At 40.0% G+C, this 27,915-nt stretch overlaps 2 protein-coding genes and 1 long non-coding RNA gene across 6 annotated transcripts; 1 reads left to right on the forward strand and 2 right to left on the reverse strand.

The window, feature by feature from the left end:
- The first annotated feature begins 6,234 nt into the window (after window positions 1-6,234).
- Window positions 6,235-10,659, forward strand: lhfpl5b (LHFPL tetraspan subfamily member 5b). Its single transcript, XM_026154854.2, has 3 exons — window positions 6,235-6,756; window positions 8,640-8,876; window positions 10,482-10,659. Exons 1-3 carry the CDS (start codon window positions 6,348-6,350, stop codon window positions 10,490-10,492), a joined length of 657 nt encoding a protein of 218 aa, XP_026010639.1. The 5' UTR covers window positions 6,235-6,347; the 3' UTR covers window positions 10,493-10,659.
- A 2-nt stretch (window positions 10,660-10,661) lies between these two features.
- srpk1a (SRSF protein kinase 1a) lies at window positions 10,662-26,859 on the reverse strand. Of its 4 annotated transcripts, none has more exons than XM_080294269.1 (16): window positions 26,704-26,859; window positions 26,024-26,078; window positions 19,903-20,030; window positions 19,492-19,600; window positions 19,263-19,350; window positions 18,870-18,957; window positions 18,261-18,367; window positions 17,246-17,411; window positions 17,134-17,159; window positions 16,755-16,977; window positions 16,319-16,651; window positions 15,986-16,086; window positions 15,564-15,671; window positions 15,247-15,316; window positions 12,348-12,440; window positions 10,662-12,031 (listed from the first exon to the last, which is right to left on the reverse strand). In XM_080294269.1, exons 1-16 carry the CDS (start codon window positions 26,714-26,716, stop codon window positions 11,847-11,849), a joined length of 1,893 nt encoding a protein of 630 aa, XP_080150395.1. In that variant the 5' UTR covers window positions 26,717-26,859; the 3' UTR covers window positions 10,662-11,846. The 4 variants fall into 4 exon arrangements, with proteins under 4 accessions (XP_080150395.1, XP_026010632.1, XP_026010631.1 ...); XM_026154847.2 differs by having other exon boundaries at window positions 16,268-16,651; XM_026154846.2 differs by lacking the exon at window positions 12,348-12,440 and adding an exon at window positions 13,431-13,523 and having other exon boundaries at window positions 16,268-16,651.
- LOC145422681 (uncharacterized) lies at window positions 12,648-13,423 on the reverse strand. The gene is made up of 2 exons (XR_013903973.1): window positions 12,969-13,423; window positions 12,648-12,901 (listed from the first exon to the last, which is right to left on the reverse strand). It is a non-coding gene; the product is annotated as an uncharacterized LOC145422681 (long non-coding RNA).
- Window positions 26,860-27,915: the final 1,056 nt, after the last annotated feature.

Consider the following 27,915-nt stretch of genomic DNA (forward strand, 5'->3'; position numbering starts at 1 on the left):
GGCGTCAGGGAGGAGAGGATAACATTTGGGTTGTTTCCTGAACACGAGCTGTTGCTGTGAGCGAAACACAAAAAAATGCGACTGTTCCATCTCTTGTTGTGGGCAGAGCTGCAACCATTACAGCACCTGCACTGAACTCACACGGCTCGTTATTTTAAACAGTGTCTGCAAAGAAACAAAGGCACGCTAGAGCAGGGTCAGGGCGACTGATACAACAGAAGGAGGTGTTTAGAAGGATATTACTGTACTCACAACCTCAGAGACATTAAAATGAGGGAAGTAAGGGAAAACTAGAAATGCACTCAGAGACTGGCTAGTCTTCTATAACAACCCCGCAGCATACTGATTGAAGAGGTTTATTAAACTGAATACTAAGTAGAAGACCGTCTTATTATTCTCCCCCCAACCAGCATCAATGGGCTGCACTTTCCTCTGGGCTAGTCATAAAAAAAAAACAGGGCCCGAGTTTAATATTCAGATGAAATCATCTTCATATTTAATTGGCACTGGCATAGAAAGCTAGTGTAGTGTGGTGAAAACTGGTTGTTTGTCATGAATCCAAAGTCCAGGAAGAAAAAGTCTCTTTTTTCTTACAGTCAGAAACCGGAAGATGACACATACAACATTAGTGTTATAGTGAAAAAAAGGAAAGAGTGTGATGATGACAGAATATCTGGCAGGTTTTCCAGAAAACATTATGACGCACTCTTCTCTAAGTCACACCAGCAGACTTTAATCACATCAAGGAATAAGCATGTCGCTCATTTGATGAAAGTTGGCCATAAACGTAATAAAGCTGCCGAGGTTATTAGAAGTGCCACAGGCCATTTTACAACAGCTCACACACCTTATATTGGATTATAGGGAGAAATATGATGAACCAAGATAGTAGAACTTGCCCATTTACAAAGGACCGGAGGAGGTTTAATGGCTTGTGACTGAAGCCATTCATACACATTAATTCCTACAGCAATGACAACCTGCAGTGTTTTTCTGAGCCCTCTGGAAAATCTCTGGCATCGTTTAACAAGGGCAGCAACTCAGTTGTCTGCAAAAATGAGCCAAATGCTGACTGTATACACAATATGTCACAGTATGTTTTTTTAAAAATCTGTAAGTAAGTATTTAGTTGTTTGTGGGTTGCACATATGTTTAGAGCAAGGACATCAAACTCATTTTACACCACGGGAGACATTCAGCTCACTTTGATCTCACGTGGGCGGGACCAGTGAAACGGCATCATAAAGATGAAAAACTTACTAACTAACACTAATGACTTATGAAATGATTTCCCATTATTGTCCTTTTGTTAATTACCACACTATATATTTGGGTTTTATGTGACATAGTAAACTGTATTGTTGCATGATCCACTTATCTTCTTAAGTAGAGGACAAACACACCAATATTTTCAAAGTTTCTAGCTGTCTGCTGGCTGTTTGGTGCTGAAAACTTATTTTTTCAGAACATTTGTGCCAAATGTGGCTGCCTGCACCTAAAAACGGTGTCATGAGGGTAACAGAACATAACAGAAAAACAATAACGCTTTCCAATAACAAAATAATCAACACTAAACAATCAGCCTTGAAATTGCTTATTTTCTGTAATTGGTTATTTAGTGTAGATGAATGAAAAAAAGTTTCATTATATTACTTTTTCAAATGTTAGTGTCATAAGTGCTGGTAATAAGTAATTCAATGATAAAAATCCTAATTCTCTCCACCAGGGTCTCCTCCTTATCACTTCACTATCAAGTGAGTCAGTTACTCACTTTAACCTGACAGACGGCTTCAGGAAGAGTCATGGAGATTGAAAAGTGCTTCCTCTTTATAATAATGAGCTTCCAGGAGATTTGGAAAAAGTTGTATTGTTTTTCCCTAATCTAAAGTCACGCCGCAGTTTTGTTTTGAGGGATCCTTGGACGAACTGGCCTGGGTTTTGGAAATGAAATGTTTCCATTTTTAAATTTACATGATGCAGTATATCAAAATGTCTTCGCAAGTGATGATTTGCAGCATAATCTGTTGTATGAGGTACACAGAAACTCTATTTAAATGAACTCTAAGAGTGTGTGGATCAGCATAGGAATAAATGAGCTTTTTTAAGCATTTTTTCAGATTTCATCACCAATTTAACACAATATATTACTCTATTACTATGCTCCAAAATAAAAGGCTTCTGCTTTGATCTGAGGAGAAAAATCTCTTAACATAATAAATTAATGTCAGACTATAACATATATGTATGTGTGCCAAGTAAAAATTTAATTAAAAAATGGAAAAACGTTATAATTTTAATGACAAAACAAAGTTGTTAACTCCATTTTGACTCAACATTTTTCAACGCAACTCCTTCCATACCTGGATGGATTATTGAGCTGGGCTGTCTATAGCATTATTTGGCAGCCTTAAATCCACCAATGCATAACATTCAAGAGGATATCACTTGGATTCAAGGGTGGGGAACGTAAGGGTGCGTTAGTGGCATCAGTGTCTTCATCATCCAGGAACTGACTACATACTCTGGCCACATGAGGCCAGGCTTTATTTTGCAACAGAAGGAACCCATCGCACACTGCACCAGCATAAGGACACTGGCTCTCAGACCATCACTGACCCACTGTCAAACTCATCATGCTGGATAATCAAAGTCAAAGTCAAAGTCAACTTTATTTGTCGATTCTGCCACATGTACAGGACATACAGAGAATAGAAATTGCGTTACTCTCAATCCCTAGATAAATAGCAAATGAACATTTAAATATATTTAAATATAAAAGTGATTAAAAATGCAAGTAAAATAATTAAAAAGTAAAAATTTAAATAAATACAATTTTACATATAACAAGAAAGCTATACAATATACAATATAATGGGTAAGTGACATTGAGTGTAAACCAGGCAGAGTAGTGCAAATAGGCAAATAATAATAAAAAATGTTGCAGGCAGCATAACATTCACAATGGCATTTCCAGACTCTTACATATCTCGCACATGTGCTCACTATGAACTTGTTCTAATCTGTGGAGAGACTGGGTGCTAGTAACGGACCTGCCAGTTTAGGTATTCGCTTGTGAATGCCAATAAAGCTGCACGGCGCTGAGCTGTGAGCACAGGTCCTACAGAAGGACATCAGGACCTAATGCCACAGTCATTTTGTAGGGCTCAGCCAGTCCTCCTCCTCCTCCTGTTCCACTCAGAAAGGAGCAGATACCAGTCCTGCTGCAGGGTTGATGCCCTTCTGTTGCCCAGGTTTTGTGGCCCAGCTCTCACTCAGGTAACAACCTGACTCCTAGTATCTCCTCCACATTCTCGAGACTGTTCTGGGAGACATAACAAACCTTGTTGTGACGGTCTGTAAAACCTAAATGGGCTGCAGGTACCATCTCATACTACCAGTGTTGACAAGGAGACTAATAAGCAGCCAAACTAGAGACAAGTCAGTCAGGAGGGATAAGGAGAGAGCAACGGTCTGTGGCTGCAACCTGCAACACCTTTTCGGGAGTTGTCTTGTTGTTGCCTCTCCAGTGCACCTGTTGTCACTTTAATTTGCAGTTAAACAAGCAAATGCGATTTACACTCTGTCCAGTCGTGCATCCCAACCAGACAGATCGATATCGCTGAAGATTACTTGATTTTGTTTTACACCGTGATGATCGAGTGTTTCCCTTCATTTTATTTGAGCAGTGTATTCCAGTGCTATAATTCACTGGCATTTAATTTCACAATCAGAAGTGCAGCTGCAGATAAGATTCAAATCCTAATTTGTTTCCATGGTGTCTTCTGATTAGTTTATTTTGGGTCTTCTTTATTTTAATTTCTTTTCCCTTTTTTTTCTTTTTTTTTTTACATCTTGTGTCATCATCTTCAGACGTGCCAGACATTTGCCAAATCACTTTCACTCACAAAGATAAATTCTTTAACCAAGACAAAGATCCTCTGCTTTGTCTTTTCATGCCCCTGAGAATGAAAAGAGCTCAAAACTTTAAGGGTGACAGACACTTAGAGGACTGAAAAGCCTGGGCAAACAATGCTTCATTCTCCTCAGCCAACAGGCAGTGAAGTGTTGCTTTAATTCATGGTCAGGAGCAGGTGACAGCTCTAAAACTGCAGATGGGTATTCTTGAGTTTGTAGCGAGGTGAGGAAATGGTGAGACAGTCAAACACAGTCTTCCTACTGCTAATGGTTATATCTTGTGGTTATAGGGCTTCAGAAAGTATTTGTTATCCACCTCATATCCCTAAGAGTTTTCATTATTTGAATTTTTATAAATGAAGAAGTGAATGCAAAGTGCTGAATGAGCTGTCTTTTTCTTCAGATATTTTGACATGTTGTCAGAGGAAAGTTTGGTTTTATTAGAGCTGTAAAAGATATGGGCAAAGTTTTATTACTGGATTGCTTTTTTATGTGTGTACTTGCTTCGTTTCGTGACCAGCTGCCTGGCCTTGGCCCCTGATGGATAAATAAAATTTAAGTGTGACATAAATGTGTGTGCAACATGTTTGGAACAATCTATCTTTTTTTTTCTGTGCACATATCTTCTTCAATGAGACACTGAAAATACAGACAGCTTCCTGAAATCTTGACATGACGGCCTTCACGGGCTGTCACATATATCAAGAGATTACACCTCATTAGAGCAGCGCTCAGAGATTCCTGAGACTGGTTTTGATTGGTCTTTTTTATCTAAACTGTGATGTCTACTTTCCATATCATCCATCTTTGTGACTGTCTCTCAGGCAGAGCTGGTGTTTTCCTCTCCACTACCCTCCCGAGCTGCAGGGAGCCATCAGGGATCCCCCGGGAACGCAGGACAACCACTCATCCCTGAATGCTGTTTCACTACACATGGCACAGTGTCACGGAGGAGGCCCTCAAGCACCTTGTTACCGACACTGACTAGTGGGTGAAGAGCACAGATGGTGGCACGCTCTGTCCGGCTGCTGCTGTCAGCCTGGAGCCGTAGTTGTTATCTCACACTGAATGTGGCCACTAGTTTGAAGTGATAGATTTTTTTAAGAGCAAGGGAGCCTGCAAATGAGGTTCACTTGTATGCTATATTTCTGCAGCTGGATTTTCAGCCCACAGAGGGGACATTTCTTTTAAAAAAGAAAAGTACCAAGTGACAGAGACCATTATCCAGAAAAAGCTGGACTCGTCAGCGTTAATTAGATCTCCGCTTTGGCATCGAGCCTCACAGAGAAGCCGGGTTTTTTTGTTTGTTTGTTTTTTTGCTAAAATTAGTGGGCTATGAAATTTGAAGCCCATCCGCTTGTGTTTCCACATCTGTGTCTTTTCTGACTCTGACTTTACTGCAGCTGAACTCTCAACATCCTCAGCGACAATCGAAAGCCATAACCCAGCCAAGCTGCCCCCTCCCTTTATTATAATTCATCAAAATAAGATACTTATTGTGTTCCTGTCGCTGGCACTAGCTTCCAGATAAGCAGAACTCCAATAAGAAGACTCAGCTGGAACAATATTGAATTTGATATCAGCAAACCTTTATTTGAAGCTTCCTGCGCATCAGCCGCGAATTTCAGCAAACCTTATTCGTTCTGGCTCCGTATTCATGAGTTTCTAAAACTCGTTAAATATCAGATTATGACATTTAAGGAAACTGGGGAAATGGGGAGTTGGTAGAAAATTAAAACCGTAAAAATGTAACAGTTAAAAAAAAAGAGTGTTTACTGTTTATATTTACCTGTGGTTGCACTTTGGGCAACACAAGTAGCTGTTTACTTTCAGAAAACAGAATGATAGAAAAGGATTACAGTGTTAAAATCAGGCTTGTGTAGGCTTTATGTAAATAAAAACGTATAGTGTGACAAATCGATTGCCTTGATACTAATATTTGAAGCAGTGTTCAGGATAAATAGTTGTGTTTTTAAGCTTTTTAGTCAAAAGTTTGTAATATTAAACACCACGAAGAACTTTCTTTCACATTAAAGCGGAATCAAATGGATGAGTTTCCTGGCTGTGTAATAATAACTGTTGTTTATTTTAACCTCGCCTGTTCTTGCCTGCATGAAATGAATTAATTAGCTGTAACACACAGCCCTGTACGGCAGTTCATTCAAATGCGCTGTGTTAATTTACAGTAAATTAGTTTTAGTTACTTGCGGGTAACACTGCATCTTCACGCCAAGCCTTATCAGGTAGCTGTCAATCTGTGACATCAGAGAAACGTCATTAATTAGGCTGTGGTGCTCTCCAGGGTGCTGAATACTCAGCCAGTCCGCAGAACGAGCCGTGTGTGTCTGTGTGCGTTTATCCTTCCAGCTCTACAAACAAACCTCTAACAGACCTGCTTTCTTTCAAAAGGCCGACACAAACTTTTTGCGGACATGGACCTCCTTCCAGCGCAGGAAGCTGCCAAAATCTACCACACCAACTATGTGAGGAACTCCCGAGCCATCGGCGTCATGTGGGCTGTGTTTACCATCTGCTTCGTCATCATCACCATGGTGGTCTTCATCCAGCCCTACTGGATCGGAGACAGCGTCAACACCCCGCAGGCCGGCTACTTCGGCCTCTTTCACTACTGCATCGGCAACGCGCTGACCTCGGAGCTCACCTGCAAGGGCAGCATGCTGGACTTCGCTTCCATCCCCTCACCGGCCTTCAGGACTGCCATGTTCTTCGTTGGGACCTCCATGCTGCTGATTGTGGGCACCATGGTCGGCTTCAGTTTGTTCTTCTTCTGCAACGCTGGAAACGTCTACAAGATCTGTGCATGGATGCAGCTGGCCTCAGGTGAGGGACAAAGCGAAGAGGGTTGGTTGTAAAGTTGTTGTTCCCTTTACTCAACTGCAGTTGGCAGATTATTAGTATAAATTAGCTTTTCTCAACTACGTTTATTTGACACCTATAAACAGACAGATTACGAATTACATTAAAAAGTATGAGCAGTGTGAGTAATCATAAAACTGGTTTCACCTTCATCTTTAAGATGTTTGTTTGTTTGTTTGTTTGTTTGTTTGTTTGTTTGTTTGTTTGTTTGTTTGTTTGTTTGTTTGTTTGTTTGTTTGTTTGTTTGTTTGTTTGTTTGTTTGTTTGTTTGTTTGTTTGTTTGTTTGTTTGTTGGGGGAGGGTTGTTACAAGCAAGAATATTGCTACGCATGGGTAATTGTTCATATGCGATGATTCATTAGACAGTAACCAAAGATAATTTTTAGCTTTTGCCTTTTTATAGTTTGCAGTGAAAAACTAACACTAAACTCACTAAACTCTAGGATCAGCTAAAAAAAAATAATACCGCAGACATTTAAAGCTGATTTTAAACAGTCCAGATGTGACAGAAGTGCAGACTTTGATCTTTAATTCAAGGGGCTTATTAAAAGTATTACAGCCGTTCATAAACATATTCCAACATTTTTCGTAGCTGAAAAAATGAAATGGACAAACATTTTTGTTTTTTAATTCTTGGATGAAAACCCTTTGCAGTCAGTGACTGACACGGATGTCACTAAATCCTCCCTTGAGGTGCTCTGCCAGACCTTTACTGACCTTCAGCTGCTGCTTGTTTGTGGGTCTCTCTGCGTTCAGTTTCGTCTTCAGAAACTGAAAAGCATTCTTTGTGGGTTGTGATCCAGTGACTGATTTGGCTGAAGAATATCACATTTCTTTGCCTTGCGAAGCTCTTGGCTTGGTTTTTCAGTATGCTTTGAGTCGTTATAGATGTTTACTTGGATCCTTACTGCCAAGTCTAATGTGGCTTTATTGTTCTTGAGTGTAACCAGTGGTTTGTGCTCTTGATGGTAGACTTTGACAGTGGCACACCTACCTCCTCAAGAGACAGCCTGACTTGGTCAGATGTTGGGAAGTTGTTTTTCTTTTAATATTGATGCATCACCTGGTGGATCTGTTAATACAATGGAAACAGACAAGGACAAGGAACAAAAGTTCTTGTGACCATAAATTACCAGTTTAAATAGAAGTCTGATGAGGTTCAGTTCATCGGTTTTATTATAACTATTCGTAAGTAATAGCTCAAATATTTCATCACCTCAATACCAGAACTCAAACTAAAGAGGCAGCTGTAAAGGAGCCATGAGACCTGTGCTTCTCTTGTAAGTCAGGTGTGAAACAATGAGCTCATCCCGTCACGGGTCGAGTTCTCACCTCTCCAGTTTCAGGTGTGATGTGCGTTTGTTGTGAAGGTTGTTCTTCGCCATGGCCAATAAGGAATCCTGTTTCAGCCCAGACTCTGACACCTTCGATAGCAGATCAGTTACCTGTAACAAGATCAGGTGTTGCTGTGTCGTTAAATTTGCACCTAAAACCATACGAGGGCCAGGAAAACGATAAAAGCCTGTAAAACTTTATGGGCATGTATCTGCAAACTCACATTCTACTGTAAGTAGCTTTTGGGGAAGCCCAGAGGAGACGTTACGGGAAGAACAGCATTTAAGATTTAAGAACTTTCATAACGGTACATCGTGCAAATGGCTCCACAGAGCATCATCTGCCTTGCTGAGCCATAAATAAATAAAAACTTTGGCACTTTATGGAGGTACATCATGTGTTATCATGCACTGGGGGCTCCAGAGCACCAGATTATAATTATTTATCAAAGTAAGAGCACACAAGAGGTAATTATTACAAGGCTTTGCCATTTCCATGTCCTTCCCCCGCAGGTGTGTTGATGGTGATGGGCTGCATGATTTACCCAGATGGTTGGGACTCTCCAGAGGTGAAGAGGATGTGCGGCCAGAGGACAGATAAGTACACGCTGGGAAACTGTACGGTGCGCTGGGCCTACATCCTGGCCATCATCAGCATTCTGGACGCCATACTCCTGGCATTGCTGTCCTTCACACTCGGCAACCGGCAGGACAAACTTCTGCCAGATGACTTTGAGCTGGATGGAGCAGGTGAGGGCTGTGGGGTGGTATGCAGACTGAATGCTGGGTATAGAAACAAATATTTTAATGTGTCATAGCTGGCATAGCACAAGTATAATGTGTGACATATAAAACAGCCACATTCCTTTCAGACTGGCTTGCTGCAAGGTCCTGCTGTTGTGCATGCCTGCTCTCTGTTAAGGCTTGAGCCATCATTAGAAAAAATTGCTTCACCTTAAGAAACGTATCCAAGATTGGAGATTTTTCTGCAGTTTTTTATATGCAGTCGTGTGAAAAAGAAAGTTACCACAGGACTCTTTGCAGGCCCGTGAAAAACTAAGTACACCCCATGTTTCAGTATCTTGTAGAAGCACCTTTAGCAGAATTACTTGAAGTTGTTGTTTTCAGTTTGACTATATGAGTCTCTCATGTGTCTGTGGAGGAATTTTGACCCACTCTTGTTTACGAAAATTGCACTTCAGTTCATTGCAGCCATTTAATTGTACACAGATCTCAAGAAATCCCACCACAGTATTTGAGTCAGGTTGAGGTCCGGACTTTCTGGGCTTTCAGTTTGCCATTACAGCTGTTTTCTTGTAGATTTGCTGCTGTGCTTGGGATTCTTGTCATGTTGAATGACCCATTTTCAGCCAAGCTTCAGCTGTCAGACAGATCCACCACCGTGCTTTACAGTTGGTATGAGGTGTTTGTGCAGACATGCCATGTTTGGGTTTTTATGAACCACCAATATGTCTGTGAAGGTTCTCAGTCATCCAGGTCATCGTAGTCAAAGGAGCTTGGAAAGAAAAGCGTCTGGACTTCTTTAAGTTGCTTGAAGACGTTTCACCTCTCATCCGAGAAGCTTCTTCAGTTCTAAGGTCACCACCAAATATCTTCACTTTGGTCTAATCTGTGGACAGGACATTGTGCCAGACGTCTTGAGATTAGTTCAGATGCAACTTTTCAAAGCTAAGTTGTGCTGCCATGTTCTTTTTAGAGAGCACAGGCTTGCTTCTAACGATCCATTCTTAATTGTACTGTCATGAACTTTAACATTTAGCTTGCTAACTTAGGCCTGTAGAATCTGAGATATAGCTCTTGGGATTACTTGTAGTTTCTCTGAGCAGTGCACATTGATGGGTAGCAACAATTCCTTGTAGATATCTTTTCTCTTTGTTAAACACCCAGTTGCTCCAGATCTGCAAACTGCTACAGCTTCTTTTATAGAGGCACTCACTCAGTTATTCAAGTTGGCCTTCAACAAATTTGTAATTAGGTTAAAAAGTTTTATCCATAAACTTTGTCAAATGAGCAGTTTTACAGTTATTTGTTGCCATAATTTGCCCAGTGTCCCAGTGGCTGAAGTCCATTAAATCTTTTTCTTGTTAAATCTGCTCCCTTTAGGGCTTACCCACAGAAAATCATTTTCCTCCATCTCGCCTGATCCCTAGCTTTCTTCTCTGTTACACCAACTCTCTCCATATCCTCCTCTGCGCTCTTTCCCCTTTACCTCCTGCCTGGTAGATCCATGTTCAACATCCTGTGTCCAACATATCCAGTCCCTTCTCTGCACATGGTCAAACCATTTCAGCCCTGGTGTCCACAAACATTTCTTCTTTTGTTTCTCTTTTACAGAAAACCCTTGATTGAATCCACAGACCTTCAGAGCCAGTGTAAAATACCATGATGCACTTTGGGTTTTCACCTCTCTTGTCGTCTAATGTTTACTGTGGTTTTGATTAATAAGATTTTGTGCTTCCTTATTTTACTATATATATTTCACAATACCCAATAAACAAGCCCACAGAAATCATGTATTGTATGAAGATCTGTTTTATTGTATGGTGTGTTGTACAGCTTTGTAAGTCGACAACTCACACAGAGTTTATGTTCTTGAATCTGACACCAATGTAAGTTTTTGTTTTCCCCCCATAGGTTTCGACAGATAACATAGGTTACTTGGATATGATCTTTTTGGGACACCATGACATAATATCAGATCTCACCATTTCTATGGTAAAAACAGTGACATTGAACAGTTGACCACACATACAACTGATCTCAAACACACCTTCCATACGCTTTATTAAAACACAGCTACCCAGCTAAACAATTTTAGCTAAGATATAAGATTTGTTAAAAACTGTACATAACTGTAATATACATCAAGGCAAACTCTTTGGTACAGATATATACAGTTTATTTTCACTTTTTTTTTCTCCTTAAGATTGGGCTTCTTAACATGTTGTCTTGTTGAAACCTTTAAAATACTATATACCTGAATTGTAATAGGTGGATGAGAATACCAGCCTCCCATGAAAATGAAAGATCCCTATTATAATTAACTAAGGATACTAAATACTGGGTGACAACGGAATCGATATGGCTAAACATGACCTACTTTAATCAAACAGTGACCCTGCCTGAAGAAATGCATGAAATGAAAGTTACCCAAAGTCAGTGTACATGTCAGCCCAGTGTGAAACTTCCTAAAACCTTCATTACAAATACAAAATGTATTTCAAATGTTGAATGAGATTTGTTTTTTTTTTGTTTTTTTTTTGTGTTTTTTTAAGTCACTACTGAAAAGATGTGGGAAAAGAGTTTTAGGGAACAAAAATGACCAATAACGGCTACATATCCTTGGTTTGTTCAGGTTTTAGTGCAGGAGTGTAACAAACAAGGATGAGTCACTAGCAGTACAATGACAGACTTCCTTAGAAGGGTGAACGGAGCACAGCAGTTTGAGCCAACATGAGCACAAAGTAATAATAAAAAATAAAAAAATCCACTGGATTCCTGACATCACACTGAGAACCAACTAATTCAAAGCAAATGTACACAGAAGCATTAGCTCAAAAACAAGAACAAATTCAAAACATCTAACCAAAAAAAGAAGAAAAATAAATATCCATCTGATATGCCCAAACTGGAAAGTGATCTGTTGCAGTCTCTGGAGGAGGTGGGAGGGAAGGGAGGTTCGATAGCTGGAGGTGTCCACTAGAGGGCGAGCCAGGGGTGGCGCAAGCACTCTGCGGCCGTGGCCCTTTTCTCTGGAATAAGCTCCAGCATGGGAAGAAGGAAGTCAGTGAAGCACTCTGCTTCTTCACGGGGCCACTCGTATTTGTCGATCAGCACCTCCAGCAGTCCCCACGGCTTCAACTTAGTGATGTGTTTCAAATCACCTGCAGACAGACAGCACTGCATCAGAACCACACCACTACAGAGTACAACAACTTCCCCATTTTAAACTTCACTTCAAGGGCAGTCATGTCTGCATAACTCCACATACAGTCTTAACAAATGACACTGATTAAATAGTTACCTTGTAATTGCCTTTTAAAGAAGGCCTGTTCTTTTGAACTGTAATATCCACTGGAGACATTTTTACATGTATATTCAAATGTATGAATAAGCAGCAATTGGGATTCAAGTAGGGAATATTCCAAAGCACAGTCAGTAACTCTCACTCGAATCTTGACAGTAAAGCTTCCGTTTTACCTTTCTTGGTGAAAAAATCCTTGGAATATTTGCCGGACATTATGAGTTTGCGTGGGACACTCCCCAGCAGCTCAATGATCAGTGCTATATGGTCTATACAGCAGACAGTTGCAAGAAAAAAGACAGACAAGACAAACAGATTCATCAGACAGTGGACCCAGTCACAGGCCCACTCTGGGTGTGTGGGTGGAGGGCAGAGGGAGAGAGAGGTCTGGGTGACGTCACACACACCAGCCTCACTGTTGGCAGAGGACGTGGTGTAAAACCAGAAGTTAGAAAGTTATAAAACAGAGCAGTTCATTAACCTTTAGCTCTTTTTTATTGTTCAGTTTGGGGTTTTTCCACTAAAGTTTCTCAGAACAAAAATAATTCCCACCACAAATTCACCCTGCAACTAGATTGACAAGACAGGCCCAGATAATGAAAATCATGTTTTTGTACTTCGTGTTAATTATTCATCAACTTCGCTGTCATTTCATCCGTAACTGTAACAGAGGTCTTAACATTTGCAGTAACCTTGGTACATATCAACAAAACAACTCCCACTCAGGGACCTTAAAAGGTTTACATCAAGACTGTCAGTTAATCCCTTATAGACATCCTTAATTAAAGCCATCTTACATTAATTATCATATTTCTGTAAACGTGTACTTTGAGCACATTAAGACTTTATATTCTGACATAAATACACTGACGTATAAAAGTAAAGGGTTCTTGCCTTTTTTGCCTCCTGTGATTGATTTCATTAAATGATTAAATTACATTTATAAAAAGACTGTTGTTGCGCAGTGGACTCCATGCAGAGGAAAAAGGTCATTCTGAATCTCCTCAGCAGGGACCAATACAGCATCAAGCACCTAGCCAAAATGTCTAAAGGCAGTGTACAAGGCTCTGCCAGGCAGTCTTTGGCAGAACACTTGAATAGTGATCAGTGGTTCAAAGAGGCTGGCATTTATTGGTTTCTTGCTTTGATGACGGGCCTGCACAAAACCATTTGATTGTGCTGACTGAAGTTAACCTCCTCCCTTGACCCTCCTTGTCCACCTTTCCCAGAGTGAGCCAAAGACAGAGGTGCTGGCGTACCTCTCTTGGTGAAGTATTCCTGTGAGTATTTTCCACTCAGAGCATAGTGTCGGGGGATTTTACCGAGCAACTCAATCATGAGAGCAAGATGGTCTGGAAATGAGGCACATCAGAGGAGAAGAGGAGGAGGAAGATGGAAAGTCACAGGGAGTTTGGAGAGGAGATGGCAAACAGTCAAGTGGAACAATGTATTAGGAACAAAGGATGATGATGATGATGACAGCCTAGTGTTACAAGTAGCACATGTATCAACAGCCTATATTAACCTACTGAAAACATCTGAACACATGGAGCTCATTCACTGTTGTATTTCAGAAAAATGACAACTATAAAGCAAGATGGGAAGTCTGCATTAAAGCACAGCCCTCAAAGCTATACAGTAAAACATAAAAAGCAGACTGATGCAAGTTTACTAAAAGTCTAATAAAACGTTAAACACAAAGCATTTATAGAACAGTAAGCCATGGTTTATGCAGGTGAAAAAGCTGCAGGATGTTCCAGTAAAGTCAAAGTTGAAGGACAGCACAAAGCAGACATGCCAGAGCAGAATCAAGTTAATATGGAAACTTTGAGCTAAGCAGCAAGCCAAAATTCCATTTTCACCTTATGTTTCAATTAGGGCTGTTCGATATAACGATATATATCGGATGACGATATAAAAACATCTATCGTTTCATTTTACGCTATCGTTTGTTTCGTGGTGTCGCAAAATAAACTGTTTACGGCAATATTTTTCATCGTTTTGATGGTCACTGTAGTGGCTATATTAATTTCTTAAAGTTCTCTCTTTCTCTTACATTTTATATAACCACACTACGGACGGACAAGCGCCTGTTTTAATGCGTTGTCGTTAGCAACAACGATGGTAACAGCATCGCGTGTCCGCTTGTTTATGTTCCACATAAACCTTCCACAATAAAGCTCAAGATCCTGTTGAGACTTTTCAAAATAAACTGAATCACGTGAAAGAGCAGATTATTTACGGATGAGAATTAAAAAAAAGAGCCGCCAGGTGCTAAAAAATAAACCTTAGACTCAAACGTTAGAACAGACTTTTCCCCGCAGCACGCCGTGTAATAAATACAAAGAAAACGGCGGCCTTTACAACTTATGTCTAAAAATGTATCGTTTCATGCATCGGTTAAAACACTCGACTCCAGCTACACGACGCGCAGCTGGAAACACTTCACGCAAGTCGAGCTGCCCGAGATTCACAGAGTTTACAGAAAATGTTACATTTTTGTGATTTATATCGTTATCGGACGATAGAATTCTTATATCGGGATATGAGATTTTGGTCATATCGTACAGCCCTAGTTTCAATTAAAACTTGAGGTGAAAATGGATTAAACATAAAGTATGAGTAACCAGGAGGTGAGGAAAAGGTGAGAAGAGAATTGAAGAGATGGCCCCATCTCCAGTGCGGTAAAGAAGTGGCTCAAGTTGCTAGATAGGAAATACACACAGGAATGCTCATACTTTTCATACTTTACAATTCTTCTTCTGAATTCGAAGCCATTAATGGAGCACCTCATTAACATGTTAACACTGTGCAAAGTGCACTGTAACTGGAGCTCCAGTGAAGGTGAGGACTTGCATGCATATTGGACATTTTAAATAATTCAACAGTTCAACACTGATAACAGAAGATTTAACAACACTATGGTGCTTTTAACAGTAGCAGTAATACTAAACAGAAGTCCCACTCACTAGTGAAACATTTCAATACATCTACTAAATCGAGCTCTGAGAATTAATGATCTACAGTTAAAACTTGTACTTTAAAAACAGAATGTACAGGAAGACCAGACAATACCTTCATCTCTGGAATAATCTTCCCCAGAATGTGGTTCAAACAAGTAGTCCCCTGTGGCAAGCTCAAAGGCCTGAGGACAATACAAACACAGGGAGGGGAAAAAACAAAAAGAACAGTATGAAGCCATCTGTCCAAATCTCAATAAATCCCTCCCACCACTGACTAGACTCTCATTACACTTCTTGAGTCTTTAAGATACAATGAGGGGTTTTTTTTTCCCCTTCAGATAAATTTTTTTTGTTCTATTCAGTTTTTGGGGGGAGTTTAAGCACCTTTTGGCTCTATATAAATAGTTTGATGCAGAGAAAATTTCTCACCATACAGGCTGTGCTCCAAATATCAGCTGGTGTGCTGTATCCAGAACCAATAAGTACTTCTAGAGACCGGTACTGTCGTGTCTGGATGTCTTCAGTAAAGTGCTTGTGCTGAGAGGAAAAAAGACAAATACGAAAACAACAACGTATATCATGTAGGTTTCATCATGTGTAGCGATAACACACTGAAAAAACAGAAATATTTTACATGAGAATAAAAAATTTTGAAATTATAAATGGACTCTATGCTCTATTTGAAATCTGGATCACACTCCCATCTGGTAAATGATTTCTCATTTTAAAACCATAAAAAGCAGGAATACCGAAACATTACTTTCAGTAGCTAGATGACACTCGATGTCTCCCTGGCTGTACCGTTTCATCACTTATGAGGAAATCCCTTTGGTCATTAGCAGGCTACTCACCACCCAGCAGGCATTTCCCAAATCTGCAATCTTGACCTTGATCTTGTCTGCATTGAGTGGCTCAAGTGGGTTAACTAGCAGGGATCCTGCTGTCAGCTTACCTTTATAAAGCACAGAGAGAAGCAGCGACATTGAATAAAACAATGGGATAAACACTGAATAAATGATAAGTATAATCATAAGTAGTTCAAAGTTCACATGGTTTTTGTTAAATTTCCAAAGCAGCTCAGCTACAGCAAACAGCTTCTAAAAACCTAAACCAATCGATTTCGGTTCACTGACCATTTCGTGCATCTTCCTGGCTACTATAGTGACAGTTGGACCCATCCTCACCATCTTCTTCTAAAATGCCTTGTTCCAGCTCTCTGTCCTCCAGCCCAGCAGAAAAGCGTTTCTCAGTAACTCCACGGCTACGAGCCCCAGTTCCTTTAGTCTCTGTGTACACATCATTGAAATCTGTAGACTCAACACCGTTGTAAATGGAGTGGAGAGGAGACTCCACGTGTTGATCCTCTGGAGAGGCACACTGTTCTGTGCACTCTGCATTGCCATTATGTTGGTCTTCATCGCTATGCTGGAAGTCACTCTCCTCCACATGGCCATTACAGTTCATTTCAGACAGTTCCTCTGGTCCCACCCTCATGTGATCTGCATTCAAAGTGCTCCCTGAAAGTAGCAGAAAATGTATTTTCAGTTGATTCATATCAGATTTTTTGGCTGCTTTGCAAATTTTGCAGAACACATTACTTCTCTGATGTTAGCGTCTTACCATCTGTTTCCTCCTTTCCTATCTCCGCAAAAGACACCTGTCTGAGAGGCGCACAGGCTCGTCCCTTTTCAGTCTGTGGGTCGTCTTCATCTTCATCATCCTCTCGTATCTCTGTGGTCTTTTCCATTTCCTCAAGGTCCAAGATGCACTTCTCCAGCAGCTCCGCCTGCCGCTTCTGCTTCTTTTTTAACTTCTTCTTCTTGTTCTTGGACATTTTTACTGTCTGTCAAAGACAAAAACAAAGGAAAGGTTTGCACATTTGTAGGACTGATTTAAAAGTAAACTAAAAAAAACAAAACCAAACCTAAAAACATGAGGCTAATATCTAAGCAGAGAGTAAAAAAAAAAAAAAAAAAAAAAAAAAAAACAAGTCTTGTACCTGTTTTGGAACTGGCGCTGTGCTTACTGTAAAGAGAACATGAGATAAGTAAAAACCTGTACTAAACCTATGAATGCAGATATAAAAGTGAGTGTGCATGCACATCTCATACTCGCTGAACCAGAGGGAGGAGGTGCCCCAGCCTTCTGCCACTCTGTGGCTTCAGCTGCAAGCCTCCGTACGTAAGGCTCATCTACGCTCATCAGGATGTTCTCCGGCTTGATGTCTGTGTGGATAATATGACACTTTGTGTGCAGGTAGTCCAGACCTTGGAGAACCTTTAAAAATAAAAAATAAAAAAAAAATACATTAATGGAAAATGGTTATCTGATTGTGTAGATCAAATTAACCAATCACACTGACTTGGACACAAAACCTTTACCAACTAAACTTAAGGAAACTTTAAAAAGAAAAACATATTGCATCAATTTTCAGGTTTTTCTTTTCTTGGAAACAAATATACTAACTTTGCACAACTCAGAGTTCATAAATAATCCTTATTAATCACATTTGGCTTTGCTGCAGTCCGTCAGTTTATCCTCTCTGAAACACACTATTTTAGCTCTTCTCTCTTTAAAGCAAAGGAGCCAAGACTAGGAAAAAAGAAAATCTTAAAAAGAATCCCTAGGGCAGTCTGAAGCCAGAGCGTTTGGTTTGTAGTTAATACACAATGATACTATCATTATTTTAGCCTTAGTGCTGCTTATTGAAAATCCATCCATGTAACAAACACAGCATATAACAGAACATAAAGAAAGCATAAAAGGGTCCCTTTAAGAGAACACAAAAGCTTAACAATCTAAGAAAGTTTTAATAAAAGAAACATTTGCTGTTTTTCAAAGGACATCGAATAAAAAGCTGTGGAATAAACAACACTAATCCACAGATGAGCTGTGCAATTAACTGCTGAATTAGTCATTTGTTTAACCATGAAAAAAAGCCCCCTCAGTTTTGCCTCACTCCCAATCTGTTTTGTTAAGCAGCTTACTGTTAATATGTAAAGTTCTTCTACCCTGACTGTTTTCCATCCATCGTGCAGCCTGCAGGCTACACAACTCTTGTGAACGACTGAGCCTTAATGATGAGTCATAGGCATTCAAAAGGTGTGCCTGTGGGTCTCACTTTACCTGCCGTATGATGCTCTTCACACAAGCCAGGGGCAGTCCTTGGTAGTTTGATTTTATTATCCATTTCAATAAGTGATGTCCTAACACCTCAAACACCATGCAGACGTCTGAAGATTGGAGCAGTTAAGATGGCAAAGTAATAGCGGTAAAGCAAAACTGAAAACAAGCAAAGGAAAAAACAACTGCCTAAATGAGGAGTGGCATTGATTGTGCTGAAGAAAGGACACGTAGATGTGCAACCCATACGCTTTTGTTAGAGCCTCTCGTGTTACAGCTACAGCAATCCCTCAGGCATTCAGGGGATCTTACCCAACTAAAGTGTTGTGATGGGGGTGGAGGTCTGTTTGGGACACATAAGATTCCATTTGTCACACCCTCACCTGTTGTTTACTTTCTTACTTGCGTACGGCTTTTTAGCTGACATGGACACGAAGGGAAAGAAAGTTCTGTACATTCAAAAAACAAACAAAAAAAAAAACCCATTTCTAATAAGACTAAAGTTTTTGTTTTGGGGACTTTCCCCCTCCCAGCAGGAGGTAATTTGACAAATCAAATGTGACTAATAATAAAAACCAGGAAACATCTGTTATATCTGGCTGTGAAGGATACGAGTTCCATTGACGCCAGAGATCTTGAAGTCATCTAGAAGCTGGACTACCATCTCTCGGTTGGGATCATTCGTGTCAGAGTTTCTTACCTACAGACAAAAAAAGAAAAAGAAAAAAAAGAGAAGAAAAAAAATATATATTTTGTTGTGGGATCCACACACATCATTTACATGTAAAACTGTGTGAACATGCGTGCTGGAAGACATGCAAGCCGAGTGCATGAATAATGTGTAAAAGCTGTAGTGTAAGCAATGCCCTGCTGTCCTTGCACCACGTTGCTGTACACTCTGATGCATCTCCAGATATCCCCACAACTAATTAGTGAACACTTCCTGCGCTTACTGATTACATATTTCATCAAAACCTACTGCATGCAATTAAATATGATACTCACAGATCTGAGCAGTTTTATCTCATCCAGTGCTGTTTCTGTGTAGTGCTCCGCGCTCTTCACCACCTTCATTGCAACAAACCTCTTTACCCTGCAACCACAGAATGTAATGTTCACTAATAGGAAGCAAAGTAAACCGTCTCTGAGCCAGCTGCTGCTGCATCTGGAATCCAATGTCAAGTCTCAAAAACAAAACATGAATTACAAATATGCAGTAAAGTTTTTCTCATACTGAATATCCCAGGCGAGCCACACGGTGGAGAAGTGTCCCCAGCCGAGCTTCCGAATTACATGGTATTTTCCATTATAAAGGTCTCCTACTTTCACATGGTGGTAGCCACCTAAAAGATAAGAAATTCAAGCTGCTTAGATAAATAAAGAGGTGAGCATGTATGCATGTATACAGAACAGCCAGTGCATTTACATTCACTGTAATAACAGGTCACAACTAACCAAAGCGACACCATTTATTGAAACAGTCAAATCAAATATTGATTTATCTGTTTAAACTAAGGTGCGAACCGCTAATACTCTGTTATCATTTTTCTACTGGGGAAAAAAAACAAACAAACAAAAAAAAACTTGAATCAAATACAGTGCAATATAGTGTGCCTTTGAATGCAAAAAGTAAAGAGGAACCCACCTTTGCAGTAGTCATTGGGGTCCTCCTGCTCTTCATCATCAGAGCCAAGGATCTCTTCAGGTTCCTCAGGTTCCTGAGGGGAGGCTTCAGCCTGAGGATGCTGTCGAGCTCTGGGATTGGCTGGCTGCCTGATGGGACAACAACAATTATGAAAGACGTCGATGGAACAGAGCTCTGATGCATTTACCGTCCATTTATCAAATATTAGCTCAACAATAAGGCGTGCCCAGGATGAGAGGATTTTATTACAGGACATGCGGGTGAGACTAACTGAACAAGACTGCAGCTCATTGATAACCGATGAGTTCGACTCTTCTACATAGCAAGAAAGAATCAAAGCTCAACCTTTTACTTCCAAAAACACTGCAGAAATGGTGAACAGCTGTACAGTTTAACTTAAACAGATGCATTACAAAGCAGTGGGAACGTTCTCCTGCCTCTCCTGGGATCTGACCTTAATTGGCTGAAAAAGTAAGTGGCATTAACTAGCTAGCATTAGCAACTGAGTAATTCACTCTAACACTAATACTTTACTGAACAACATAATCATGTTAGCCAAGCACCAACAGAGTGTGCCTGCTCTGGATGATCAGTCACAGTGATGGACATAGATGTTTCAAAATCACCTCCTGTATAAACGGCTAACTAGAGACAGGAAGAACTTCCTCATCAGCCAAGTTTTTTGTTGCATAAACATAACCCATATAACACAGCATTTATTAAAAAGCCTCTCACACAAAATAATCAAACATGACAAGAACCACTCGTTCTTAAACAAACGACACCAGGGCTGATCGCAAAAAATAAATAATTGGTGCACATCTGGTGTATGTATAAAGCTACAAATAGACAACTGTTTTATAAATCTATCATAAAGGAGGGTTATAACTGTAAGCATCCACAGTCACATTTCAATCACTGAAAATGTGAAATGTCAACCACAAATAAAACTTTACTCCAGGGTAATATGTCATCTTTCATTGCAGACTTCAATTAACCCACAACTACCTCTTTAAAAAAAATAAAAATAAAGAATGCATATGTGTAATATGAAGAAACTATGAATTAACTTGGGTTGAGGTGAGGACTCCTCATGAGGTGACATGGACCTTGCTTTGTGCACTGGTGTTGGAATAGGAAGGAATCCCCAAACTGTTTCCACAAAGCTGGAAACATAACATTGTCTTGGTATGCTGAAGCATTAATAACCGTTTTCCCACTTGTACCTACTTGGGCCGGCTCAACACAGTTTTTAGAGTTTTCCATTAAGTGGTAGTACCATGGTAATAGGCAATTTTAGTACCTACTAATTTTTGAAACGTGGCAACGAGGAAAATGGAAAGAAAAGAGAAAAAACAAAAAAAAAAAAAAAAAAAAACCCAACAACTCCCACTGTGGTCCCTCGAGATTGGCAAAAAGTTGTACTCCGAGCAACAGGTCTATGCTTTTCCATTGTTGTGGTGATCATGACGCATACAAATACTCCACGCATGTTAAGCGGTAACTTATTGTAATTGAAAATGACCGAAACAGAGTCAAATCATGCAGGTACTAGTGAAAAGGGGCTAGAAGAGTTCCTTTCACTGAAACTAAATGGCAGAGCACAAGTTTTGAAAAAAACAACGTCACACCATAGTTCCTTCCCCAACTTTATACTTGGCACAATGCAGTCAGATAAGTTCTGTTTCTCTGGCTACTACCAAACCCAGACTCATCCATCAGATTACCAGACAGAGAGAACAGCATGAGTCTTCACTCCAAAAAACTCCACTCCTCTAGAGTTGTATCTGATGCGCTGGACTGTACTTTGTGACATGAGGCTTGGAAGCAACTGCTCGCTCCTGGAAACCCAGTCCATGACGCTCTCTGTAAACTCTTCTTGAGCTAATCTGAAGGCCACGTGAAGTTTGGAGGTCCGTAGCGAGTGACTCTGCAGAAAGTTGGTGACCTGTGTACTATGCACCTCCGCATCTGGTGACCCTGCTCTGTAAATTTATGTGGCCTACCACTTAGTGGCAAACTTGGTGTTGTTCCCAATCGCTTCCACTTTATTATAATACCACTAACAGTTGACTCTGGAATATTTAGTAATGAAGAAATTTCACAACTGGACTTGCTGCACAGATGGCATCCTATCATGGTACCACGCTCAGGGCTCGCAAAATCGCTAGCCCGACGTCCCGGGGCTAGCGATTTTTCTGGTCGGGCTACCAAAATCCATCTCAGCCCTGCCCGTCAGGCTGTCATAGGAAGAAAAAAAAAAATATGTCAATGCTTTTGCATTCTTTCACAAACGTAGCTGTCAGTATGTGACATATTGAAATCGCGTTTGAATTTCCGCTTGTTTTTTGCTTCACTTTGCGATAGCGCAGACTGAATAGAGAGCGGCAGCTACTGACTGGTGAGTGACGGATTAATTGCGCACCAATTCCTCTGACATCGTCTTATCACTCATTAGCTTACTATTCAAACGTGACAAGTGAAATCTCCCGCAGCAAGCTTAAACATGTGATGCAGGTTGAATGCGCAGAGAATCGCTGATCATTATGCAAGTGCCTGTGTAAAAGCAGATTGATTTACGCAGGTATTTTAGTTCTGCAGAGCCAAATAAGACAGGTGAGGGTGAAGAAGGGACAGCCAAAGAAAAGCCGACCACAAAACGGAAAAGTTGTGACAAATCAGGCTATGAGGCAAAAACAAAAGTGCAGCTTTTTTTTGGTTTCATGGACAAAAGAATTTCTGTGGCTGGAATATGACGAGCTAAATAATGTTCTGACGGGTGTGTCTTGAGTTTCCCTCGATTTCCTAGTTGACAAGCACCTTTGTTACTGGGACCAGTAATTTTAAGAAAGACCCCATTAGAACCCATGAGAAATGCATTATTGCTCAGTCTGCAGTATCTTTCCCAGAACAAACGCCAATTGCAAAAAAACTACTAAAAATAAACCAAGCACAACAAGAAGTCCAGAAGAAACGCAGAAGAAAAAGCTGTTTAGAACAGCGCGATGTTGCAAAGCGTGAACTACCTTTGGCAAAATTTAGCAGCCTTTGCAAACAAAGCAAATGGCCTAGATCTTGGTTCCACTTACCTCTTACCCGTGACTTCAGTGGAAATGTCAGATTCAGGATCTGACACAGACTGATCCATGTTCTACACAGTTCTTACAAGTTCATAGAAATTTCTGTTCAATTAGGGCCAAATATTTGAGTTGATGATTGTATTTTTTTTACAGTTGTTGTAATTTGTGTTTTAACAATTTTTTAAGTCAATCAAAAAATTGTCCTTTTTTTTTTTCAGGCTACTTAAATTTATTTTGGGCTACCAAAAACTGAAGAGTGTCTGCCCGAAGGGCTACCAGAGATTTTGAAATTTTGCGAGCCCTGACGCTGGATTTCACCGAGTTCCTGAGAGCGAGCCACTGTTTCACAAATTTTTATAGACAGTCTGCAGGTGCCTTATTTTATACATCTATGGACATGACTGGAACACCAGAATTCAATGGCAGAGTGAGTATTTTTGGCATGTAATGTTTTGGCATATGACCATAAATAAATAAAACAGTTTTGAAGTATTACAGTAGTTTGACAGTTACTTAACCAAACATAAACCCACATTAAAGGCAAATATTTGCAAGGCAAAACAATAGAGCAGTAGCAGATAAAAGTCCATTAAAGTCATAGCAGGCTGTTAATTTGGATCATGTCCCCTTGAAATTAAACCACAAGTTTCAGTGTAATTGCCTCCAGTTTGTTGCTTTGACCTTGTTATCAGTAAAGAAAGATTAATGAGCGACTGTTCCAACCAAGTTTAATTAGTTTTAACAAAATAGCAAGGTGTGTCTAAAACTTTGTTTCAAACAAATCTTGCAGCTATCTAAGCAATATTTAACTATTAAAATATTCACAAACGGTTATTATATTAATAAAGACTCCTAAATGTGTAACCGAGCGCTGGCAGTGACAAACTGCAAGCAGAAAATGGAAGCAAATACCATCTAAATCGCTGTCAATGATTTATTTATTTATTTTTTAAAACTGGATTTGAACATCTGCTTTTAACCATAGTTTAAACCAAAACAAGAAGTTGGCCTGTCAAAACAACCCTACCACAATAATACCACACTGACGCGCTTTCTGCCAAGGAATATCACACAACCAAATTAAAGAAGGCATTTAAAGAAACGCATGCTGCACTCAGCTTACTTTACTGCAGGCCTAATGTGTGCATCCGCATTATGAAAGACAACATCAACCTTGCTGAATCAGACTGAATACTGAGAAGTTTCCAGAATAAGGGGACAGAAAACTGTGGCTACATTACGAGCAGAAGTACAAGCCTGCAAACAAATTATGTTCCAAAATTACTAAGTGAGTTATACGGTCATTGTGTCAAGCAGTCAGACAAATGAAACGTCTGTGCATATTACATTTTTCAAATATAAATCGCTGTGTGCAGACTTTCATTTTGACTAAAACTCCAGCGACAGATTGATCAAACCCAACATAATGGAAAACAGGACAACCAATTCTTTTCTAAATGCATATTTGAAACATATTTCTGTATATTTTTTCCATGGCTCTGCAAGCCCTAAATAACAGAACATATTCTTTCCATGTTTATAAGTGTCACCACATACATTCTGCCTTTGCCAGTAATTCAGTTCCTAATATTTACTTGAAAGCCAAACAGCCTGATGTTACTTCCTCCACAGAGCAGATTAAGCCTGCTCATCTCTACTGGAGCCAAGAGAGCAGAGATCACATTCAACTAAATTCCTACAACTGGGCTGCAGTGTTTCACAAATGAGCTGCTGGTTTTCTACATAATCCTGCAACCTACTTCTTTGTGCCTGACATGGTCAGCTGAAGCGGTGCATGTTTGTCCAAGGATGACAAAATAAACTGATTCAAATAATTACTTGATATGAATCTTGACTTTCTAATCAAGCTTTGAATCTGAAACGCATTCATTATATTTTAAATCATAAAGCTGGTAAAAACAAGGCAGTAATTTAATACTGATTATCTGTACAGTTCTCGTGTTGTCTGCTTTAACATTTACACTGCTGGATTATTAACACATTTTAAAAAAAATTTTGCATCTTGAGAGGTAAATGCATGGCTTTTCAAATTCACTTCAAAATGCAAATAAATACATCGTCTAAATTACATACTCATGCATTTTCATTCACAGAGAGAGAAAGCAGATGAAGCATATTTGAATGCAGAGCCAGTCTCAGTTAGTCATCCTTTCATTATAAAAAGCTTTAATATTGGGTGTGTGCACCTTGTTTTAATGAGCCTCATCCTTTTGGGTGTGAGGACAAATGTCTGATGCACATTTTCCTTCAGACTCTCACAGCACTTCAAAACATTAACCAGTCCACTCCATTATATCCTCTGAGGTTGTTTTGTTCGTCTATACATGCAGTGCCCATTGTGCTAGGATTACTGCAGAATGCAGCTGCTCTGCTTTAAGTTGCATTTAGTTTCTTGGTATCACATGATTCTTACGGCTAATAAAACATTCAAGTATGCGCCATGAAGATAATGCTGTCAGGAGGAGAGTATCCTCAATGGTGCTGTTTTCAGTTAAACACCATGCTTCGGTGGGCTGATGTGGGCTTCTTCATTCTCTTGTTTTAAATATAGCACTGGCTGTTATGTAACGCTCTGGAGGATGCCACTGGTGCAGGCATGATTAGTAGATTGTTGGGCACACCAAAACAATCGGTACTGGAGATCAACGCTTGACAGCCCTATTTACAGCAACTAATCATTCAGAAATATTTTCAGGTGATCACAGCGTTTAAGTATTATATTCCTGGTATGGCTTACAGAGCACCCAAAACTTGTGTTTTTTGTTTTTTTTACTAAAGCACTGTAGAGCAAAAAGAATAAGCTGTGGCGTGTGCAGACCAAAACAAAGTTTAAGTGCAAACAAGCAGTCAAAGGCCTTTAACAGCTTCTCCAATGTCAGAACAGCAGCAAATACACCAAAGTGCAACAAACAATCTGCTTTGATTGAGTACAGCTGACAAAATACTTGTTCATGTGCGGGTGTCCTGAAAAACGGGACACACATAAGAGGGAATGACATTTAAATGGAGCAGTGACTCACTTTTTGTTGGTTTTCTTTGCTTTCACCCTTTTCTTCCTCGCCTGGAGTGCCAGCACTGCAACAACAACAAAAAGAATAGAAAAACCATTGTCTGTTTGCCTTCTTGATTTCCAGCTGACACTCACGACAAAACAAATGAAGCCATCTGAAATAAACAATTACCTCACTCCAACGTTCATATGCACCGTGTTGGGTCATGTTTGCACCTAACAGTATCTAAAATCAGTGTCAGTGCATGTGTCGGTTTGCCAGAACCCATCCAACGTTAAGTTACATCACTGAGCTTCCCACCTAGGCAACGCTCGTCTCAAACACGGTAATGTGGCGTGAAGTGATTTCAGCCACTACAGCGGCTAATTATGGACTCATACATGAATGCACGGTTACCGTGGCCGGTGTTACGGGCTGTGTTTAAAATGGAAGGAGCTGGAGAGCTAAATGTATCGAGCTAATCCTGACATGTCCTATTGAAGCTAAAGCTAACGTCTAGAGGGCTAGCGCTCCAGCTCAGTGCGCGACAGACGCGTTCAATTAAACCGCGTATCACAATGTATGCAGCTCGGCGAAAAATAATGTTTTTATATTTGTCACTGCACGACAACATCGACTGTAACGGCAAACCGCACACACAATGTGTTACACCAGTCACACAGCGTGCAACGTGTCGCGTGAAGATTTACCTTTCCTCTCCATGTCGGCTGGATCCGTAGCTTAGCAGTTAGCTACACAGCCAGTGATCGAATGTTCCACGCATGCGCACTGGCTTGCTATGTCGAAGGGAAGCTTCTCTGGTGACGTCTCTGCCCGTGTATCAAACCGTTTTTATGGATTTTAGGGCAAACTGCCTTATAAAGAAGTATTTAAAGCAGCCTCACTGATAGCCGTGCAGCTCAGGAATTTAACCTTTTATTTACCTTTCGTGCATGTTTTAACTAAGGCAGCAGTGTAGGTAGGTGGGTTAAATGAACGGCATGATTGGTGACGTGATTCAGTGGTTTGTGCCCAGATTGGGATTAATATTAAAGTGTTGGTAACCTTTGTTATACTGGATGCTGATAGCAGTACAGAACAAGCTGACTGCATGGTTTGGTAAAAGGCAGACTGGAATTTACATAGCTGGACACTTGATAGAATTGGCAGGCTCAATTTAATAGCTTCTATATTAGTATTACCAAATATTTTACACTGATAACGAAGTGCAATATTTTTTATCATGTATTTTTTTTCGGACATTACAACATCAACAAAGGTTTAACGTATAAAGAAAATCAATGTTTAATTTACAAGCCAAGTGCAAGATTATGCAACTGAAATTGTCACACTGCCAAAAAAAGTGAAAAATATAATTTATTTATTTTAAATGTACTGGGGGAATGCATATTTGATAAATTCATATTAGGTTTTAGGGACATAATACAGCACAGTGGTGATTTGGGTTTGTGTTGCATCCACAGCACATGGATACTTTGCAGTCATTGAGGTGACCATGAATTTGTGTGTGTGTGTGTGTGTGTATATATATATACACACTAGAGATAAATGTGAGGCTGTCTGTCTGACAGCCAAAGTTTGCCTCATGCAATACTAGACTGATCTCAAGCATAGCAGCAAATCTACAAAAGAATGGCTTATGTTGTTGCAATGGTCCAGCCCTAACTGATATGCTGTGCTGGGTCCGTAAAAGGGCTGTGCGTAAATTAATACCCACAAACCTCAACGAACTGACGCAAATTCCTCCTCAATGATGTGAGAGGCTGGTAATCACACAGAAAACTATTACTTCAATTCACTGCTAAAGGTGATTTCACAAGTCCATGAATCATGGTAAGGCATCATAGTTAGAGATAAGTGATTGGCTTGGAAATAAGGATAAAAAATTAAAAACAAAACAA

Source organism: Astatotilapia calliptera, chromosome 20, assembly GCF_964374335.1.
Source record: "Astatotilapia calliptera chromosome 20, fAstCal68.1, whole genome shotgun sequence".
NCBI lineage: Eukaryota > Metazoa > Chordata > Actinopteri > Cichliformes > Cichlidae > Astatotilapia > Astatotilapia calliptera.

What these genes read in the sequence shown, in the direction of transcription:
- srpk1a (XM_026154847.2), bottom strand. An exon ending in GCAAAGAAAACCAACAAAAA is followed by an intron (nt 20,031 to 26,023) that starts GTGAGTCACTGC and finishes TTGTCCCATCAG; the next exon opens with GCAGCCAGCCAATCCCAGAG. An exon ending in CAGCGCCAGTTCCAAAACAG is followed by an intron (nt 16,978 to 17,133) that starts GTACAAGACTTG and finishes TGTCTTTGACAG; the next exon opens with ACAGTAAAAATGTCCAAGAA.
- lhfpl5b (XM_026154854.2), top strand. Translation starts at nt 6,348, where the DNA reads ATGGACCTCCTTCCAGCGCAGGAAGCTGCCAAAATCTACCACACCAAC. An exon ending in ATGGATGCAGCTGGCCTCAG is followed by an intron (nt 6,757 to 8,639) that starts GTGAGGGACAAA and finishes CTTCCCCCGCAG; the next exon opens with GTGTGTTGATGGTGATGGGC.